Raw genomic sequence first — 21318 nt, 5'->3', positions numbered from 1 at the left:
ATAAATTCAGCAGTTTGGAAAAACCATGGAATATCTCCGAGTTAATGATGGGAGAGGGTTGGGGCTGCTCCCTGATAACGTGCAGGGCTCGGGGGTGTGAAACGAAGATGGGGAGAGGAGTGGGGGCTGCTCCTCGTTGTCGGGGCGCCGCGGGCGCTGCGCAGCCTTCCCCTTTTACTTCCCAATTCCTCATTTTGTGCCTCCTTTTCCCTTGGGGATGCGCCCGGCCCGCATTCCAGCGGCCGCCGTGGGACAGCGCCTGCGGGCAGCGGGGTTTCCCGCGTGATTGACGGGCCCAGCGGCCAATGGGAAGGCGGGGCGGGCCGAGGCCTGGCCAATGGGGAGGCGGCTCGGGGCGGCGCGCGGCCAGTTGGAATCGGCGGGAGCGGTTGGGGCGGGCGGGCATGGACGGGCCCGGGCGGTGAGCGAGGAGCGGGAGAACGGGATGGGGAACGGGATGGGGAACGGGGAACGGGGAACGGGATGGGGAACGGGATGGGGAACGGGATGGGGGAGCGGGGGAACGGGATGGGGAACGGGGTGGAACGGGATGGGGGAGCGGGGGAACGGGATGGGGAACGGGGAACGGGATGGGGGAACGGGGCAACGGGGGAGCGGGATGGGGAACGGGGGAGCGGGACGGGGGACCGGGGAACGGGATGGGGGAGCGGGGGAACGGCGTGGGATACGGGGAACGGGATGGGAGAGCGGGGGAATGGGATGGGGAACGGGGGAGCGGGGAACGGGATGGGGGAGCGGGGGAACGGAATGGGGGAGCGGGGAATGGGATGGGGAACGGGGGGGAACGGGATGGGGGAGCGGGGGAACGGGATGGGGAACGGGGAACGGGATGGGGGAACGGGGCAACGGGGGAGCGGGGTGGGGAACGGGGGAGCGGGACGGGGGAGCGGGGGAACGGGATGGGGGAGCGGGGGAACGGCGTGGGATACGGGGAACGGGATGGGAGAGCGGGGGAATGGGATGGGGAACGGGGGAGCGGGGGAACGGGATGGGGGAGCGGGGGAACGGGATGGGGGAGCGGGGAATGGGATGGGGAACGGGGGAACGGGATGGGGAGCGGCATCATATTTATTTTTATTTTTGGGTTTAATATTATTTTTATGTCTAATTTTTCCCTTCCCTTCCCTTCCCTTCCCTTCCCTTCCCTTCCCTTCCCTTCCCTTCTCTTCCCTTCCCTTCCCTTTCCCTTTCTCTCTTCCACCTTTCTTTCCCTTTCCCTTTCCCTTCACATTCCCTTTCTCTTTCTCTTTTCCATCTCTTTCTTTCCCTGATTCCTGATTTTTTTTTGCCCCAGAATCCACAGCCCAAGCCACGTGCACACACTGCAGATGTGAAGTGTATTTTTACTGCCAGCAAGCACCTGGGAATAAAAAAACCTCAGCCCCAAAGCTTGATGTCTAAACAGCAACACAGAAGTTCTAAACCAGCTGTCTGGATTTGAAAAGATTTGAAAAGACATATGTCTTTGGAAGTGAACATAGAGTTCAACTTGATGTAGTGATCGACTTAGGTTCAGCTTAAAAAAGGCCCTACCGACATTTTATTGTATCTAATCCCTGCTTTCCCCTGCGTTTTAGTTCTTGCCTCTCGGCCCACTCTGTTTCACGGGGCTGTACATGGTAAAACACTTCCCTGTGTGCTTTCTGGGTTTGAGCTGCCCTGCCCCGGCACGTAGGGTCACGGTTAAGTAGAAGAGTTATCAAACTTAGTGGTTCATCTCTTTTTCATGGGTTTTTGGGTAGAAGACTTACGGGCCCGGTGTGGGAATAACTCCCAGCCCTCGGCGTCTCATTGACTGCCTCCCGTTGTCTCGCAGGTCCCCGAGGCGGCTTCAGATCTCCGTGGTCGCCGACGCTGCCGATTTTCCTGGCGCGCGCCGTTCGACGTCGAGGAGCAGCATCCAGAAGCTGTATCGGAGCATCTTCATGGCTGGAATGTTTTGAGTAAGGGCTGCAGTCAGGGTGTAAGCTGAAGGGTGTGTGACTGTGTGTGTGTGTGTGACTGTGTCTGTCTGCCTGCGAGAAGAGTGCGGGTGTGGAATGGTTCTGACCTTGTGTGTGGGAGTTTTGCCTTTCAGCTACTTTTTAAACTTAGAGTAAAAACAACCCAGCTGCCCTGGCTGGGGATTTTTTCCCTCCCAGCTGGGTTTTTTTATCTGGGACCCGGCCGGTCTGTGAGGTGCCGTTCATCGCCAGGGTTTGGGTGCCGACCGTGCCGGGGATTTGTCAGGCGGGATGATTTTGGGGCTCCCGGGAACCGCGCTCCCATGGGGTGCTCTTGAGACGAGAGCGAGGGTGGGTTTGTGTGTCAGCTGAAGGAGGTGTGTGGTGGATGAGTGTTTTCTTCTCCGTGTGCTGCTGTTGCTTTGGGTTCCTAGAACAATAAAATGTAATGAATTTTCCAGAAATAGAACAATTGTTACATTGTACTGATAGGGGGTTGGCTTGTGTTGCTCTGTGTTCGTGTTTGCTGCTGCACTTGCACATATTGCTCTGTATGTCAGTTGGACTTTGACCAGTGTGCATATGGATTGTATTTGTGCTTGTGCTTGTGTGCATTGTTGTTTCCACTTGCTTTGCTGAAGTGTAAATAGAAAACCCTCGTTCAATCAAGTTGAATAAACCCTAATAAAGATACCCCCCCTCCCCCCTTTTGGTTGCTCTCTTCATTTGGTGTGGTTTAGTAATTTTTCTCGCCGTATTTCTTGCTTTGCTTTACTTTTCAGTCTATTCCTCACTTGACTTTTTCTAACTCTTTATCTTTTTCTCACTGTTTAACTGTTTCTGGATGTCTCTGTCACTCTATTTCTCAGTTTCTCTTTTTCTCTTCAACACTAATTCTCTTTTAAACTCAATTTCTTTTTCTCTCAAACCCTATTCTTCTGTTTCTCTATTCCTTTTTCTCTCTATTTTTCTTTCTCTTTCTTTCTGACTCTTTCTCTCTGACTTTCTCTCTGACTTTCTTTCTTTCTCTCTGACTTTCTCTCTCCGACTTTGACTTTCTCTCTCCAACTTTGACTTTCTCTCTGACTTTGACTTTCTCTCTCTCTCTTTCTGACTTTGACTTTAGAACTACCTTTCTCACCTTCCCTTCTTTGTTCATTTTTACCTTTCTACCTTTGTTTCTGTAGCAGCTTGGAAAAAAACAGAGACCACTCTTTCTTCAGGCACGATCTGCCCCAGTCTTTGTGTTTCTATTTTGGGAAAGTTTTAAGAGAGTTTTGGCAATGGGCACAGGGAAAGACAAAACAGATCCATGCCCACACACTTGTCAGGGCAGACTTTCTGCCCCTTCTAGGCCACTGACTCAGACATGAAACCCCCCAGCTTTCTGGGAGGTGAAGGAAGAACAGTCACACCTGGTGCTTCTACCTGTAGTCATTTGCCTGCTCTGCATCTTTCCCAAGAAAGCAGAAGGCGCTTAGCAAAGTGAAGATCAGTGTAACAAGTTGCTCTTCCACTCAGGGCTCTCGTTAAGGCTGGAATGGCTGCTGCCAGCCTCTGCACTTTCTGCCTCTCCAACTTCCTACCTTTGTTCATTTCTACCTTTTTAACTTTCTACCTTTGTTTGGTTCTGACTCTCTACCTTTCTATCTTTCTACCTTTGTTGCTTTCTACCTTCCTAAATTTCTAACTTGACATGTTTGTTTGTTTCTACCATTTGAACTTTCTATCTTTCCATCTTTCTTCATTTCTAACTTTCTACATTTCTACCTTTGTTCATTTCTGCGTTTCTACCTTTCTGCATTTGTTCATTTCTACCCTTCTGACCTTCTGCCTTTCTACCTTTTTTGTTTCTACTTTTAAGACTTTGTACCACCTTTCTAAGTTTTCTCTCCTTTTACCTTTGTTCATTTTTACCTTCGGTAGTTTCTAACTTTCTACATCTCTGACTTTCTCTCTTTGTTTGTTTCTACCTTTCTGACTTTCTACATTTCCAACTTTATACTGCTTGTTTCTACCTTTCTACATTCCTACCATTTTTGTTGCTACCTTTCTAACTTTCTACCTTTGTTTGTTTCTAACTTTCTAGATTTGTCCCTTTCTCCTCTGTTTGTTTGTAACTTTGAAACTTTAAACCTTTGTTTTTCTCCCCATTTTTACCTCTCTAGCTTTGTTTGTTTCTAACACTCTACATTTCTAACTTTGTGCCTTTCTAAATTTGTTTTTTACTTTCTAACTTTTACCTTTCTGTTTCTAACCTTCTTGTTAGAGTGAAGGCTCCTCTGGCCTCGGGCCCAGAGGGAAGCCAAAGCACTAGGTTTGAATTAAAACCTTTGGACAAGCTGACATCCATGAAGCCACACCAAAGTGAAATAGAAATACAGATTTTTAACTTTTAGTAGAAATAGATGCTAAGTGCCTTAAACCTGAAAAAGCTGTAGCAGAGATCTTAAACACAGCTCTTGCTGCAGCAGTGTTACCTTTTCACACAATTCTTTACTTTAGACAAAATATAGATAGAATTACACTGTTCATATTTTTTAGATGGAGTGTTCACATAAACAATAAGAGCTGATCGAAACTGTATGGGCAAATCTGTGTAATACAGATGTAACACTTGTGTGAGGCTTACGACTGTTAGAATTAGACCGGGATGGGTTAAGAAAAAGAAAACTAGAATGGTGTGTTAATCTTACTGGTCAATTAACAAATAGAATCCACACTTCTGTAAGAAAAAATACAGTGTATGGAGCATATAGAAGAAGCTGGTTTTGCCTGCTGCTGCTGCTTGGCTTTATCATGTAACCCCATTCGAACTCTGCCTTCAAGACAGCTGTGAGACTGTGAAATAAAGAACTCAGCAGAACAGCAGCCTCCTCTGCTCTTTCACCCTGGTCCGAGAAGGAAGGGTACCCTGTCAAAGGCTCAACACTTGCCTTTCTGAGTTTGTTTCTAAATTTCTACCTTTCTAATTTTGTTTCTAATTTTTTTTTTTTTGTTTCTAACTTTGTTTGTTTTTAACTTTGGACCTTTGGAAATTTGTTTGTTTGTTGTATTTGACCTCTTTGTTTGTTTCTAAATTTCTGCTGTTGTAACTTTGTTTCTAACTTTCTACTTTTTACATTTCATTCGTTTTTAACTTTTTACCATTCCTCCCAGCGAGGGATGTGTGCAGAATACTAAAACCTGTTAAGTTCTTCACTTTTACATCTATAGGCAAGTGCTACTGATTTAGATGTAAATTCATTTTGAAATGAGCCAGCCCTCTCTCTCTGCTCTGCCGCATACAGGAATATAAGAAGCTGGGAATAGAGATCAGCAAGTTTTGCGAATAACGAGCCGGCGTTTTTCTGTAGGAAGGAAAGAAGCAAGCGCCTGGCCCCAGGAGCCGAGACGCTCGGGCTGCAGGAGCTGCAGAGCGCCCAGAGCCGGCTTTTCCCTCTGCTCTGTCCCTGCCCCCGGGCTGAGCTGGGCGGCGCTGCTGCCGCCTGGTGGCGAAAGCGCGGCACTGCCGCCCCCGACACGGCGCCCCGGCGCTGCTGCCGCCCGGTGCCGGCCTGAGCCGAGAGGGCGGGCGGCGGCCTCGGTGGCTGCCGAGCGTGGCAAGGGCAAGGAGCGGGAGCGAGCGGGGCTGGGTCTGTCAGCGGAGGGGAGGGGCGAAGGACGGTTCGGAGCGCCGAGGGACACGGCCGTGCATGAGTGGGGCCACAGCTATGGAAAGGAGTGGGCGCCGTGCGGGGCGGTGACCGCGAGGAATGACAGCGCGGGGGGCGGGGCCGGTTTTGCCGGGCAGCAGAGGCGCGGTCGCAGCGCGACCCGGGCGGGGAGCACCAGGCGGGCACGGTCGGAATCGAGCCGCCCGCGTGTCGCTCTCAAGGAGGCGGCTCGGAAAGGAAGGCGCAGTTCCGCGCTCTCGGGACGGCGTTAAGTGACGTTTTTATTAGAACCTGCCAGGACCTTGCAGAGGGTGGTTTACACTTCCGCCACACTCAAGATGGCGGACGCACTAGGCCCCTTGGAGAGGTGTCCCTGCCGATGCCTGCCGCCGGTCGCGGAGCAGTCGCCCGCCTCCGGCGCCGCTGACCCCACCAGCCGTGTCCTCGCACCGGGAAGCACCGCGGAAAATCGCGCGGAAAGCGCGGGGCCGGCGTCGGAGTCCGGGCCGGATTCAGGCAGCCGAATAGACGCCCTTGTGAGGGGCGGCGGGGGCCCTTAAGTGTACCACACTAAAGATGGCGGCTCGACCGGAAGTGGCTTCTGCCAGCACCCAAGATGGCGGCGAAGGGCGGAAGTTGCATCACCGCCACACTAAAGATGGCGGCCGTGTACGCTGTTTTCTGACCTTCTCAATATGGCGGCAAGGAAGGCCCCCCCCCCCGCCAGGTGCGTCTATTCGGCTGCCTGAACGCAACGCCGACGCCGACGCCAGCCCAGCGCTTGCACGCAGATTTCTGAGGCGTTTCCCGCTATGCGGACACCGACTGTGGGGTCAGCGGCGCCTGGGGCAGGCGGGAGCATTCAGGCAGTCGAATAGACGGAGCGGGGTCCTTCCGGCCGCCATCTTGAGAAGGTCGAATAGCCACATTGGTGCGGTCCCGGTGACTTCCGCCCTTCTTCGCCGGGAGCGGCAATGGCGGAGAGCCCGGGGAGCAGCGCTGCCGGGCCGGGGGCACCGGGGCGGGTGCTCCGGGCTCGGAGGTGAGCGGGGAACGGGGACAGCCCCGAGCGGACGGTGGGGGCCGCGGGGGATCGGTATTCCGGCCCAGGGATGGGTGTCCAGGCACAGGGATGGGTGTCCAGGCACAGGGATGGGTTCCTGGACTATCTAATAATATTATATAACGATCGTACAAGGAGATCTATATAAAAAAAATTCTCCATTGTCATCCTTCTCCCAGCCCCGCTGTGTTTCCAGGATCTTGGGGGAAGAGTTGGGGTCTGGACAAGGCTCTCGGGCACAGGGTGGGATTCTTGGGGTGCAGGGCCAGGATTTGGACTCGATGCTCCCTGCGGGTCCCTTCCAGCCCAGGAAATGCTGCGATCCTGTGCCTTTGAGGGTGAAATAAAGGGGATCGGTGGGGTTTTGTGCCCGCTGTGTTCACGGCCCCGCCGGCTCAGGGCGGGTTCAAGGCGCAGCTGCCCCGAGCCAGCGGGACCGGCCGGGGCTGCTCGCTCCCGGTGCTGCCGCCTTGTGGGGAGAGCCCGGCACTGCAGCCCGCACAGGCGCTGGACCACGGGATCGGCGTGGAACAGCAGCGCCGGGAGTGCTGAGGCAGCGCAGGGAATGCTGCGGTCCCAGGGAATGCTGCGGTCCCAGGGAAGGCTGAGGCGTCCCCTGCTCGGGGCACTCGGCAGCAAATCCCTGATGTTGAGCAGAAAAAGGAAAGTTCTGGGTTAGTGGGAGGAGGTTTCTGGAATGGAGCTGGGACAGGTGCTGATCCACGCATGGAATCACGGGCTGGTTTGGCTTGGAAGGGACCACCAAGATCCTTTACACTCTGTTTGTTGTCTGATTCCACAGCAAAGAACATCCAGAACTGCCACCTCACCCTCACGGACAGCAGGAATGTCTTCCACAGCTCTTGTTTTGGAATGGGAATGGCTGTTGGGAGCTCTGGCAGGACCAGGTAAGAAGAGAAATGGGATCATTCTGGCTGCTGCTGGAGGTGGTTTTCTGCTTTCAGGCTGTTCTTCTCATTGATCCTCTCACAGCAGTGTTCTAGGGCACATTTGAGGGTAATTCCAGGAATTTCAAACCAGATAAAAACTGGTGGGGCAGAAATGTGAACCTGATCCATTTCTGGTAGTTCCAAGCTTCTCCCACAGCACCGTTCCAGGGGAAACCTGATAAAAGGGTAAAGATGCAGAGGAACAAGTGCTGTAAACCCTCCATGCGCTCTGACAGAGCAAACCTTCCAGTACTCCCAGCAGATCTCTTGGAGAAAGTGTGGGATCGCAAGGTTTTCCAGGAAAGCAAAACAAGGGCGGAGATGAGGGAATAGGCTTCCAGTTCTTCCTTTAGCTGAAAGCCTGGGGGAATTGAGAGGGGCCACAAGAACTGTTTGTGTAGGAAGATGGGAGTTTGGGGGCTGAATCTGAGTTTCTCTCTGGGGCATTTTTGAGGGAAAAGCTGAGGTGCTGTTTAAGGGAGAGAATGCACATTTTTGGGGTGGAAAAGGTTTGATCAATATTGTAGAGGAAGTAAAATGTTGGGGGTAAAAGTGGATGCAATCTGGAGGGGACAGAAGGAATATTTTGGAGGCAAAATGGGGAACTCAGTAGCGGACAGAAGGGGAACATTTTGGAGGCAACACTTGACAAACTCTCTGGGGTGGAGAACGAACACATTGAGGGAAAAATGAGGTGATGAGCAGTGGGCACGTAGGGAAGGTCGTGGGGGTAAATGTTGAGAAAAGCCCCGTGGTATTCAAGAAATCCTTGGAAGCAGGACTGAGGAATTCAGTGGTGGAAAGATAGGGGAATTTTGCGGGGGTAAAACTTTAAAAGATCTAAGAGTTGAGAGTGTGTGTTTTTAGGTAAAAAGGATGTCTTGTTGAAGTTGGGCGTCTGGATTGTGGCATTTATGGATCACAGGGTGTTTTTCCAGAAAGTAGAAGATAAAGAAGACTCCCAAAGCCTCGGTAGCTGTGTTAAGAAATCCCTCCCAGGGAAGAAAGGTGCCTAAACCTCCTAGAAGTAGGGACTAATTAGCATGGGAAGGGGAAAACCCACCCCCAGTGGGAGAGAGCCCGCCGGGTAAGGGAAGAGAAGGATGCCCTTAAGAAGAAGCAGGGAAGGTGAATTTCTCGGTTTGCTGAAATGCATCAAAAAGTTTGGAATCTGGGTCTGTGTGGAGGCCGGGATTTTCTCGGCCATATGCAGAGCCCAGCACTAGGAATAGAGTAATTCCAGGCTTTCCAAAGCCAAAAATGCAGTACCAGAGAGAGTTCTGTTATCCCGAGGACTTGGGGGATATTTGGCAAAAATTTCCGGGGGCCCAGGCTGGACCGAGCTTTTAACGCTCCCCGGATTCACGGGATCGGGGATTCCAGCGTGCCCTGCACGGTTTTTTTCAGGGAAGTCCCAAATCCGTGTGAGCACAAAGCAGAATCCCCTGGGAGCTGTGAAGGCAACAGGATATTTCTTGGGAATTTTGAAGGATTGGGTGAGTCCTCAGTGTTAGGTTGGAATGAACGCAAATTGTCTGGGAGTTGCTGGTTTAGGGATGGCCGGGTCTGGGTTTGGATTTGTGGGCACCGAGTGTTCCTTGTGTCAGCTTTAGGTCTGCATTGGTGGGAATTGTCAGAGAAAAGAGAAGGCAATTGAAATGCGGAGCTCCATTCTTGGAGAAATGATCAGGATGGGAGAGGAAAGGCTGTGGAGCTGCTGGGAGCTCCTGTAGAACGAAAGGATCTGAGGCCTGGAGGCAAAAGCTGTGGAACAAAGCCTGAAAAGGGTGCGGGGTGGGGCGGGAGGGGGAGGAGGGCGCCGTGGGGGGGGTGAAAGAGGGAAAGAATCCCTGCTCCGGGAATCCAGCAGGGACCAGGAGAGGATCATTTTCCATCCACTGCTCTCAGTGTAATCCTACTGAGGACGGTCAAAGGGAAGTGATTCATTTGTTCTTAGGTTTGGAATGAAAGGTGCTCTTGCAGAGGGGAATATTCACCTGTTAAAATTCTGTTGGATACAGGAAAAGAGGGAGGAAGCAAGCAGCTGGGGAATGAACGGGTGGATTTTTTGGTGGATACAGGGAAAGACACGGGAAGGGGCTGTTAAGTAAAATACACCTCACGGGCAGCACCAGGAGAAGCCTCAACTGCCCTTTTTTTCCAAGCTCTGACATTCCAGAGGAGTAAGCTGTGGTCAGTCAGCCCATCACTTTCTGTATTCCCTGGATGCCCAGTGCTTTGTTGGGAAGAGATAGTATTTGGAAGTGAACAAATCCGGGGATGTAATTTCCTGATAGTAAAGCCCCAGAGACCCTGGTTTTGATATCCTTCCAGCACCCAAACGCAACAGAGGGAATCCTGGCGGAGCTGGAAATCGCTGTCGCTCCGTCGGTGGAATTCCTGGGAAATGGAAAGCAGCAGAAGCAGCAAGAACAGAGTTGGAAGCGGGCTCCAGCCGGGTAAGGCAGACACCAAATCCTTTGGAACTGGGCAGGGGTGGGAAGAATGAATTCTTACATTCGTAGCCCATGGATTCCTGAGCAGGATCCCGGCAGGGAAGAGTGCAGGGATCAGACTGGGGACTGATCCCAGCTGGGGGCAGCGAGCCTTGGAATTGGCTGAAGGGAAGAAAGAGGGATCCTTTGAGCACAAGGATCAGCTGTCAAATGCGGAGATGGCATCAGACAATTCCTCGGGAGGGTTTAGTTCCTGGGCCAAATCGATCTCCTGCCTTGTGAAGGAGCTCAGAGACCTGGGAAGAGCCCAAGCAACGCAGGGAATGCAGTGGCAGATAAAACTGCCGGGGAACGGTGGGGAAAAGCATCCGAACAGGGGGCCTCGTTTTGTACAGGAACGGTACAAAAAATTGTCCGAAAGAATAGGAATGGAACGGGATTTTACGTATTCCTCGGAGGCCACAATCCAGTGGGAAGGCTGAGAGAAGGAAGCAAAGCCTAAAAAGGCAAATGAGCCAAATCTGCCCAAAGCCTCCAATGGCCACATTCCCTGGCATTGCTGAGGACTTCAGCCAAGCTCCAGGCAAAAGGTGAGCCCCTATGGAATCCTTTCTGGGAGACCATATCCAGCTGGGACCCTTCCTGGAGAAGGCCATGGGATATGGGTTATCCCAGGTCCAGAGAATATGTCATTTCCTTGGAAAAACACTTGGATCACTGCATCACTTTCTTGTTTTAGGCTCACCAGTCACCCGGGCTATCCAAGTCCATCCTCCCCAGCGGGGAGAGTGGGAGCACGTCCGGCCATGGAGAATTTCTGGGAGAGCCCGGGAGAAGAAAGAAGGCTCCAGCTTCACAGATCTGTGTCATAACCCATCGTGTCGGCCGCTCCTGTTTGATCCCGGTGCATTTGTCCTCTTGGATTCAACCTGAGCAGCGCTAATTGCTGGCAATGAAGCAGCCTTTGGTACTTCTTTTCCATGAAAGCTCTCCATGCTGCCCTTCAATCCTGTTGCAAACACGGGGAAAACCCAAAACTCCGTTTTTTCCCCTCTCCCCTTCACTTTGCCTCCTCTTTTCTTGCAGGCTTTGGGCTATCCAGGCTTGCATGTGGATTAGGCAGAGCACCCTGTAAGCTCAGCTCCAGGTGGGATTGCAGCGGTGTTGGAAGCACCAGGGATTCTCCCAAGGTTTGGTGTGAGGAGCTGCATCTTGGGAGGGGCTGGGATTTTGTGCACTTCTGGGGTTTTTTTTTCCTGTTTGCCTTTTGGGCTGCCTCAGAGAAAAGGCTGAAAACCGAAGAAGCTGAGGGGGGGTTCCCAAACTCCTTTCCAGCCCTTCAGAGGAGGCACAAAGCCACGTGCAGCTGAGGAAAGGGATGTGAGGAGAATGGCAATAATGGAGCCTTGGGACTCTGCACTTCATTCTTTTCACGTGTTTGGAGGTACAGGAAATGCCAAACCCCACAGGAATTCTGCGTCTGTAACATCGGGTGCAACCTCTTGAAACCCAAGTGCTCAGAGTGGGGTTTTCCCAAGGGTAAATCCCGATGTGACATGGCAAAGCTTCAGTGAGGATTTCCAGGCTTGACTGCACAGCTTTTGGGAAAGCTCAGTAACCAAACAAGAGCAGATTTCTGTCGGATTTGGATCAAACGTGGCGTTTAAATCTGGGACAGCTCAGCTCCCCGGGTGGGAAAGTGCTTGGAGTAGCCGAGAGCTGAGCCGTTTTTGAGAATTCCAAGCGTTGTGTCCTTACGCTCCTTAATACAGCGTTTAAATAATTGATCCTGAATGGAGCCAGTATCAGAGGGATTTGTTAGAGGGGCAGGGATGTTTTTTCACCTGGCAGTGTGTCGGGATAGTCAAGACTCCTTACGTCAGAATTAATTGGTCTTCCTTCTTTTCCCTTTTGTTCTTTCTAGATTGTGGCTGAGTGGGGAGAATATTTGGGATAAAGAAACGAAATGCCCGAGGGAAGCTTCGTGTTCCCGTGGGGATGCTTTAGGCGCGTGCAGCTTCTGAGCTGCACCGAAAGTTGAGGCTCCCCCGGAAGCCTTCCGAAGCTGGAAGGGCCGGGGAAGAGAATTCCAGGAGAGGTGTGGGAAGCGCTTTCTGCCAGGTCTGGACAGCACCGAGGTGGGAATGACTTCAAAGCGTTCCTTGTCCCTGTCCTGTTCCCAGCCCAGGACAAAGTTGGTGTTCCCTGAGCGGCTGCGGTTCCCTGGATGTGGCAGGAGGAGGTCTCTGCCGGGGAGTGGGAGAAATGTCCCTGCCCGGTGCCGTGTCCTTGGCGGGCAGAGAGCGCCGATCGTGGCAAGGGGGGGTTTGGGAGTGTGGAATCAATCCTAGCTCCTTTTTAAGGGGGTGTTTTAATGAGTCATCAGCAGGGACCACTTTTAGCCAGCTTTAGTTAAGTTCCTTTTGCACAGGTTTCATGTGGCTTTGATGGTGAAATCACCAAACCCTGAAGTTTGCCAAATTACCCCTGAAAAGCTTTAATGAACCAATCCTGAGGGAACTGGGGATTAGATATCTGGGATCTTATGGCCCTTTGAGGCCATGTTGGGTTTACCCCCTGATTTTGGTGCCGAGGGAAACTCCAAGCTGAGAATAATCCAAATATGAAGCACTTCTCACAAAACTCAGCTTTGCAAACCTTTATTTGGGCTAAAAAAGAAAAGATGGGAATGCCCTTGGCAGAAAAGCAGCTGTGAGGCACAGCAGGCTTCAAATGCCTGTCAGCAGGAGCTCCAGGAGAAACGGCTGCTGGCTCCGGGCATCCTGGGCTTTCCAGGCAGGTTTTGTACTGGATTGCAAGGCAGTTCTCCTGCCTCTGGGGGGTGGCACCTGCATCCCACTGGAAAGGGAAAATGTGGAGAGAGCGGCAAGCGGGAAGACGGTTGCTGACGTGTGTCCTTGGATTGCAGTTCCTCCCGGTGGGTCTGTGCTGCTGGAAGTTTGAAGGAGATCAGCCTTGGAGTACGTGTGGGTTCACCTGTGGGGTTTGGGAGCGACGCTGGACATGAAATTCCAGGGATGTTCCCCTTGCTGGAGTGAGAAGCAGTGGAAGCACTTTGCTGTCTGCTTCTTCATCGCCTTCACCTCGGTCCCCTGGGGCTCCAGGTAATCCCCTCTCACCTTTGCTTTTCCAAGGGTCTCTAAATGAGGGCTTGAGCTTTGGTGTAGCTCCCTTTACAGGGAAGATCTGTTCCAGGAAAGGTCTCCTGGTCTGGACCGATGGCGTTGCAGGAAGAGCAGGAAACCCCAGAGCTCCTGTGGCTCCCTCATCTGATTTGCCTGCAGGCAGCAAGGATCATTCCCAAGTGTCATCCCCTGGCTCCGTGACTCGGGGAGGTTGTGTTCCCCCAAAGGCCAGGGGCCGCTTTGTGTTGCAGCTCACGGAAGTCCAGCTCGGTGGTGCTGGGTTTGGTTTTTGTGTGCAATGAAGGCACTAAAAAATTCCCCTCCTTCACTGGCACAGCCCTGGAGTGGGAGCAGATTCCCCTTATCCCGGAGTTATCCCGCTCCTGCCCTGGATCCCTGCGGTGCCGTGTGTTCTCCAAGCTCACAGCACTGCTGGCTCTAAACAAGAAAAACAATCCCTGTTCCTTCTCTTCTCCGTCCTTGATGTTCCCAGGCCCTGCATCTCCCTGGCTATTCCCTGTGGGAGTCTTCATCTCCATCCCACCTTATCCCGATCAAGTAAGGGTCTGAGACGTGTTTAGCAGCAAATGCATTCTTGTAAAGAAAGCCAAGAGCAAAGAGCGTCCAGATGCAGAGAAGTCTTTAGAAAAGCATTCCAGACGTGCAAATGAGGGATGTGTCTTCCTGCATCTCCTGTTGTTTTTTCTCTGTCAGGTTTTGGAAGGGTTTTCTCTCAGTGATTTCCTGCAGTCCAGGTGCGTCCCTTCTTTTGTCCAAATCCAGTGCCAGAGGATCGAACAACTGACGAGTGGGGTCTGGGATGAAAACGGTTCTCCTAAAATGAGGGAAACAATGCTAGAAGAGAAATGAGCATCCTTTTAATGCCTGGAATAAAAATGCTGGAAAAGGGCAATTTTATTTGATATGGTGTCTTTCTCTTTTTTTTTTCCATGGCTAAAACTGCACGGTGAGCAATCAGAGCAGAAATAGGAAATGCAGGAGTCTTGGATTCCACAGTGGGATTAACCTCCCTTTTCTGCTCTCTTTCAGGACAGGAAAAAACCACTGAACTCGCCCCATCTTTGGGACCAAGAGCTTTGGTGTTGGAGTAGGCAAAGCCAGCTAGGGCCCCCCTTGTCCTGCCCATGGTGTGGGTCAGGGACAGGCTCCTCTTCTCCTCTGGGCTGGGATGAACTGCCTAGGGAATGCTCTTTCTGACAGGCCGGTCCTAGCCCCGGCTACTGGAAATGGGCAGAGGTGAAGAGGCAAGTGCCAGAGTTCCTTGGGGATGATGGAATTGTGGTGTTTGGCTGTGCCCAGAGGGGCAGGTTGGGCATTTTTGTGTGTGTGAGGACCGGTTTGGGTGCTGGGGAGCCCGGGGAGCCGAGCTCTCAGTGCATTCCCAGCTCTCCCGGGGGTGGCAGCTGGTGCAGGGCTGGGTGACAGCCTCTGGTCGGGCTCGGGGCAGGCCCTGGCCCCGGCACAGACACGCTGGGGTGGTTTGGGGCCGCTTGGGGAGCCGTGGGAAGAAAATGAGGGATGGTGCTGGGCGGAGCGATCGGCCTGCGCTCGTGTCAGCGCAGCCGTGCAGGGCACTGGGATCTGGGTAAAACACCGGCTCTCCTGGCGTTCAGGGATGCAAGGTCTGAGGGACTGGATTTACTTGGGACTTTCCAGGACAGCAGGAAGAAGAGGAAATGTGGTGCCAGAGGTGCGTCCCATCCGGTTGCATTTCCCTCTTTCCCGTTTCCATTTCCTCCTCAGTGCAGGTGTCCCCTGCAGCCCATGAGCACGGGGCCGGTGACAACTCCCTGTCTGTAGAGGGATTCCTTATGGAACAAGGGCAGATGACACTTGTGTGAGGCTTACGACTGTTAGAATTAGACCGGGATGGGTTAAGAAAAAGAAAACTAGAATGGTGTGTTAATCTTACTGGTCAATTAACAAATAGAATCCACACTTCTGTAAGAAAAAATACAGTGTATGGAGCATATAGAAGAAGCTGGTTTTGCCTGCTGCTGCTGCTTGGCTTTATCATGTAACCCCATTCGAACTCTGCCTTCAAGACAGCTGTGAGACTGTGAAATAAAGAACTCAGCAGAACAGCAGCCTCCTCTGCTCTTTCACCCTGGTCCGAGAAGGAAGGGTACCCTGTCAAAGGCTCAACACTTGCCTTTCTGAGTTTGTTTCTAAATTTCTACCTTTCTAATTTTGTTTCTAATTTTTTTTTTTTTGTTTCTAACTTTGTTTGTTTTTAACTTTGGACCTTTGGAAATTTGTTTGTTTGTTGTATTTGACCTCTTTGTTTGTTTCTAAATTTCTGCTGTTGTAACTTTGTTTCTAACTTTCTACTTTTTACATTTCATTCGTTTTTAACTTTTTACCATTCCTCCCAGCGAGGGATGTGTGCAGAATACTAAAACCTGTTAAGTTCTTCACTTTTACATCTATAGGCAAGTGCTACTGATTTAGATGTAAATTCATTTTGAAATGAGCCAGCCCTCTCTCTCTGCTCTGCCGCATACAGGAATATAAGAAGCTGGGAATAGAGATCAGCAAGTTTTGCGAATAACGAGCCGGCGTTTTTCTGTAGGAAGGAAAGAAGCAAGCGCCTGGCCCCAGGAGCCGAGACGCTCGGGCTGCAGGAGCTGCAGAGCGCCCAGAGCCGGCTTTTCCCTCTGCTCTGTCCCTGCCCCCGGGCTGAGCTGGGCGGCGCTGCTGCCGCCTGGTGGCGAAAGCGCGGCACTGCCGCCCCCGACACGGCGCCCCGGCGCTGCTGCCGCCCGGTGCCGGCCGAGCCGAGAGGGCGGGCGGCGGCCTCGGTGGCTGCCGAGCGTGGCAAGGGCAAGGAGCGGGAGCGAGCGGGGCTGGGTCTGTCAGCGGAGGGGAGGGGCGAAGGACGGTTCGGAGCGCCGAGGGACACGGCCGTGCATGAGTGGGGCCACAGCTATGGAAAGGAGTGGGCGCCGTGCGGGGCGGTGACCGCGAGGAATGACAGCGCGGGGGGCGGGGCCGGTTTTGCCGGGCAGCAGAGGCGCGGTCGCAGCGCGACCCGGGCGGGGAGCACCAGGCGGGCACGGTCGGAATCGAGCCGCCCGCGTGTCGCTCTCAAGGAGGCGGCTCGGAAAGGAAGGCGCAGTTCCGCGCTCTCGGGACGGCGTTAAGTGACGTTTTTATTAGAACCTGCCAGGACCTTGCAGAGGGTGGTTTACACTTCCGCCACACTCAAGATGGCGGACGCACTAGGCCCCTTGGAGAGGTGTCCCTGCCGATGCCTGCCGCCGGTCGCGGAGCAGTCGCCCGCCTCCGGCGCCGCTGACCCCACCAGCCGTGTCCTCGCACCGGGAAGCACCGCGGAAAATCGCGCGGAAAGCGCGGGGCCGGCGTCGGAGTCCGGGCCGGATTCAGGCAGCCGAATAGACGCCCTTGTGAGGGGCGGCGGGGGCCCTTAAGTGTACCACACTAAAGATGGCGGCTCGACCGGAAGTGGCTTCTGCCAGCACCCAAGATGGCGGCGAAGGGCGGAAGTTGCATCACCGCCACACTAAAGATGGCGGCCGTGTACGCTGTTTTCTGACCTTCTCAATATGGCGGCAAGGAAGTTCCCCCCCCCGCCAGGTGCGTCTATTCGGCTGCCTGAACGCAACGCCGACGCCAGCCCAGCGCTTGCACGCAGATTTCTGAGGCGTTTCCCGCTATGCGGACACCGACTGTGGGGTCAGCGGCGCCTGGGGCAGGCGGGAGCATTCAGGCAGTCGAATAGACGGAGCGGGGTCCTTCCGGCCGCCATCTTGAGAAGGTCGAATGGCCACATTGGTGCGGTCCCGGTGACTTCCGCCCTTCTTCGCCAGGAGCGGCAATGGCGGGGAGCCCGGGGAGCAGCGCTGCGGGCCGAGGGCGCCGGGGCGGGTGGTCCGGGCTCGGAGGTGAGCGGGAAACGGGGACAGCCCCGAGCGGACGAGTGGGGGCCGCGGGGGATCGGTATTTCGGCCCAGGGATGGGTGTCCCGGCACAGGGATGGGTGTCCAGGCACAGGGATGGGTTCCTGGACTATCTAATAATATTATATAACGATCGTACAAGGAGATCTATATAAAAAATCCTCCATGGTCATCCTTCTCCCAGCCCCGCTGTGTTTTCAGGATCTTGGGGGAAGAGTTGGGGTCTGGACAAGGCTCTCGGGCACAGGGTGGGATTCTTGGGGTGCAGGGCCAGGATTTGGACTCGATGCTCCCTGTGGGTCCCTTCCAGCCCAGGAAATGCTGCGATCCTGTGCCTTTGAGGGTGAAATAAAGGGGACCGGTGGAGTTTTTGCCCGTTGTGTTCACGGCCCCGCTGGCTCAGGGCGGGTTAAAGGCGCAGCTGCCCCGAGCCGGCGGGACCGGCCGGGGCTGCTCGCTCCCGGTGCTGCCGCCTTGTGGGGAGAGCCCGGCACTGCAGCCCGCACAGGCGCTGGCCGCGGGATCGGCGTGGAACAGCAGCGCAGGGAATGCTGAGGCACCCCAGGGAATGCTGAGGCGCCCCGGGGAATGTTGAGGCACCCCAGGGAATGCTGAGGCGTCCCAGGGAATGCTGAGGCACTCCAGGGAATGCTGAGGCACCCCAGGGAATGCTGAGGCTTCCCCTGCCCGGGGCACTCGGCAGCAAATCCCTGATGTTGAGCAGAAAAAGGAAAGTTCTGGGTTAGTGGGAGGAGGTTTCTGGAATGGAGTTGGGACAAGTGCTGATCCACGCATGGAATCACGGGCTGGTTTGGCTTGGAAGGGACTACCAAGATCATTTACACTCTGTTTGTTGTCTGATTCCACAGCAAAGAACATCCAGAACTGCCTCCTCACCCTCACGGACAGCAGGAATGTCTTCCATAGCTCTTGTTTCACAATGGGAATGGCTGTTGGGAGCCCTGGCAGGACCAGGTAAGAAGAGAAATGGGATCATTCTGGCTGCTGCCGAGGTGGTTTTCTCCTTTCAGGCTGTTCTTCTGATTGATCCTTTCACAGCAGTGTTCTAGGGCACATTTGAGGGTAATTCCAGGAATCTGAAACCAGATGAAAACTGGTGGGGAAAAAATGTGAACCTGATCCATTTCTAGTAATTCCAAGCTTCTCCCACAACACCGTTGTAGGGGAAAGCTGATGAAAGGGTAAAGATGCAGAGGAACAAGTGCTGTAAACCCCCCAGGCTCTCTGACAGAGCAAACCTTCCAGTAATGCCAGTACATTGCTCTGAGAGACTCTGGCATCACAAGGTTTTCCAGGAAAGCAAAACAAAGACAGAGATGAGGGAATAGGCTTCCAGTTAAGAATGGTTTGGTGGGTGTGGGAATGATTCTTGTATGTTTGATGCTTCCCTTTTTATTCCTGAATAATTTTAAAATTATTCCTTGAATAAATCATCTAAATTTGGGAATTTAAATTTGAGAGGGAAGAGTGCAACATTAATACAGGCAGAGATCATGGAATGATGGAATGGTTTGTGTTGAAAGCCCCGTCTCTGAGCCTGTTCTGCCTGTCCATCGGCCTGTCATTGCAGGTGGACATGGAAGTGATGGAGGCGTTCAGGGAACGCTGATTGTTTTTCCCTGCCTCTGGCAGTCAGGTCATTACAAAGACTAATTGACCTCTTCCAGTGGGGAGACATTTAAACAAGAGGTGCCAAAAGAATTGGAGCTTCTGCACGATGAAATCTGCAAGTATCCAACTTAAAATCCCCCCTGGATCGTCACCGGTCCAATTTCCATGGACTGGTCGCCTTGGCCAGGAGTGTCCAATCCTGCTGTAAATGCATTGGGCCGGGGTCTCATTTTCATTTCATGTAAAGACCCTCTGGATGTCCCCCAGTCACTGGAAAGACCGGACTGGGTTCCCAGGGCAGTAATTCCAGGTGTTCTCTTCATGGGAATAGCACAGGAGCCTTCCCCTTGGCCAGAGGAGCGGCCAGTGCCTTCCTCAGTCCACAAATTCCCAGGACAGAACACAGAGAAAGCAACAGGAATATGGAAATCCTCCACAGTGGGAGATTCTGGTGCTCTGGATTAGATATTGGATTTATAACGTTAAAGGGAGGGGTTTCAAAGACTGAAATATTATGTTTTATGACTTAAACATTTTCTTAAAAGACTTTTAAAACTGTATTACAAAAGCTGCAGAAGACTCCCACACCCTGAATGGGGCCCTGAGGCCTGACACTGCTCGCTGATGAAGATAAGATAAAGTAACAACTCAGGGCTGGGGATATTCACGGAGCACAGGCTTAACACCTCCAAGATGAGGAGCACGGCCCCAGGGCTATCAGCTGCCCGGGCTCGCACCAAGGGGTGGAGGGAGGAGAGGCTTTGGGTACCTCGGAAAAGCCTGTGGTCACAGACGCAGTGACTGCCCATCCTCCAACTGTGCAGAGCCCAGCTGCGGAGTCCTCACCGGGGGGAGGAAGCTCATCCACAGCAGAAGGGGTGACATGGCCCAGCACAGGGGCCCCCAGACCCTGCAGCAGAGCACCAGAGATGATGCAACAGACCCTCAGTGTTGCAAGGGACAGTGTCAAGCCAGCCCCTGCAAAAGAGGCACGTGGGCGTTCCCACCTGGCCCAAAGTGTGCATTAACCCACGGAATTCTGCACCCTTCGGCTGTGGCAGCATGTGGCGGCGTGACCACAGCGCCCACGGGGGACCCTCACCACCGGCAGACCGGATGGAGGGGAGCAACAAGACGTCGTTGGCACCCTCAGATGGGTGATGGGCTTCCATCCAACCCCTCTCCCTGTTTCCCCACCCCCCACGCACCCTTCTTTTTTCTGTTTCTTTCTCTCTCTTCCCTTCTCTTTGCCTCTCTTCTATTAAATAAAATACATCCATTTTTTTGGCAACAACATCTAGCCTCGTTTGGTTTTAATCTCGTTTCTGGGGATATTTTGAACCTTCTAAGTTCTTTCTGGTTTATGCACAGAGACTGAGCTTGCTTTGCTTTTCTGGGTTTAAACCGGATCGTAACAGGGCAGGTGTGGAGGGGTTTTTCTCCCTCTCCTGTTCATTAGTGTTACCACTGCTCTTGTTGCTCTCACTGTTACTATGTGTTGTCATTAATCTCAAATGATTGTCTTGGTTTCCATTCTTAAACTGTTCTGAGCTGGAATTTTGTCTCTGGTCTCTTCCCCATCCCACGGGTGGGAGAGGGAGCAGCTGCTGGTGCCCAGCTGGGGTCCAGCTGTGGCCCCGGGCACTTCTGGGGGGCTCCAAACCCGAGGGACAGGAGCGGTTTTGGGCTCACAAAAAGAGACCCAGTGCTGCGTTTCGAGGGCTCAGAAGCAGGTGCAGAGCTTAAAAGCAGAGACTAAATCCTGCATTGTCCTATTACCACAGGCCGAGGACCTAGGGTATATCACTGTGTCCCGCAGCCATAGGGAGGAGGAGGAGGAGAGAAGATCCAGCAGGCAGGAATTGTGCAGCAAGATTGATTAATTATTTTACAAACTCTTTTATAGACTTCTTTCTTCATAGTCTAATTGGACAAAGGATCAGCCTCCCCTTGGGGTGATTGGCTAAAATCCTAAAACATCCATTGTCAAAATATTTTTCTACTGTACCATAAAGAAGACTTTTCAAGATTGCAGGTGGTTTGGTTGTTTACATAATTCTGCTACCTCTTCTGTGAGACAGAAAAGTCTCTCACAGAAAATAGCAAGAAAATCCTTGCTAGCAGCATTTCTCTATCTACTAGAGTCCTGAGAGCAGGCTCCTATGGCCAGAGTTGGGACTCAGAAACAGTGACTAAATCCTGTTTTCAGGGCTTGAGGAAGAGACCGAGTCCTGTGTGTTTGGGCTCACAAAGAGAAACTGAAGTGCTGCGTTTTGCTGGACCTGAATTAAAGCCCAAGTGCCGTGTTTTGATGCTCAAAGCGGGCTCTTCGGGCCAGGGCGAGTCTGTGTCTCTGAGCTCCGAGTCCTGCCTCAGGCACAGCCCAAAGCCGGGCTCGCCGGCCCCACGCAGAGCTCGGGAGCAGCGACTCAGCGCCGCGTCCGGGGCTGGCGGCAGAGCCCGGGGCCGCGTCGTGGGGCCCAAGGCGGGCTCCGGGAGGGGCTCAGGGC

General features: G+C 53.1%; 1 protein-coding gene across 19 annotated transcripts; it reads left to right on the top strand.

Moving 5' to 3' along the window:
- Positions 1–356: 356 nt before the first annotated feature.
- Positions 357–20283, top strand: LOC116444028. Of its 19 annotated transcripts, none has more exons than XR_004240166.1 (11): positions 357–421; positions 1316–1964; positions 7486–7591; positions 9968–10092; positions 10485–10679; positions 10829–11056; positions 11176–11279; positions 12014–12227; positions 13019–13214; positions 13290–14202; positions 14286–14505. XR_004240166.1 is itself a non-coding variant. In XM_032109073.1 (8 exons), exons 1-5 carry the CDS (start codon positions 6197–6199, stop codon positions 10569–10571), a joined length of 873 nt encoding a protein of 290 aa, XP_031964964.1. In that variant the 5' UTR covers positions 5953–6196; the 3' UTR covers positions 10572–10679; positions 10829–11056; positions 18046–18151; positions 18768–18887. The 19 variants fall into 19 exon arrangements, 13 of the variants coding, with proteins under 13 accessions (XP_031964964.1, XP_031964962.1, XP_031964961.1 ...); XR_004240169.1 differs by lacking the exons at positions 357–421; positions 1316–1964 and adding exons at positions 6365–6662; positions 11425–11533; XR_004240167.1 differs by lacking the exons at positions 357–421; positions 1316–1964 and adding an exon at positions 6365–6662 and having other exon boundaries at positions 12014–12210.
- The last annotated feature ends 1035 nt before the right edge of the window (positions 20284–21318 follow it).

This window comes from Corvus moneduloides, chromosome 5, assembly GCF_009650955.1.
Source record: "Corvus moneduloides isolate bCorMon1 chromosome 5, bCorMon1.pri, whole genome shotgun sequence".
In the NCBI taxonomy this organism is placed as follows: domain Eukaryota; kingdom Metazoa; phylum Chordata; class Aves; order Passeriformes; family Corvidae; genus Corvus; species Corvus moneduloides.
The sequence above is the reverse complement of the archived record's forward strand: the minus strand, read 5'-3'. Positions and strand labels throughout refer to the sequence as shown.

Coding starts and splice junctions, on each gene's coding strand:
- LOC116444028 (XM_032109063.1), top strand. CDS start 16,823: ATGGCGGCAAGGAAGTTCCCCCCCCCGCCAGGTGCGTCTATTCGGCTG. Junction 17,162..18,045: donor CGGGTGGTCCGGGCTCGGAG/GTGAGCGGGAAA, acceptor CTGATTCCACAG/CAAAGAACATCCAGAACTGC. Junction 18,152..19,632: donor GGGAGCCCTGGCAGGACCAG/GTAAGAAGAGAA, acceptor CCAACTGTGCAG/AGCCCAGCTGCGGAGTCCTC.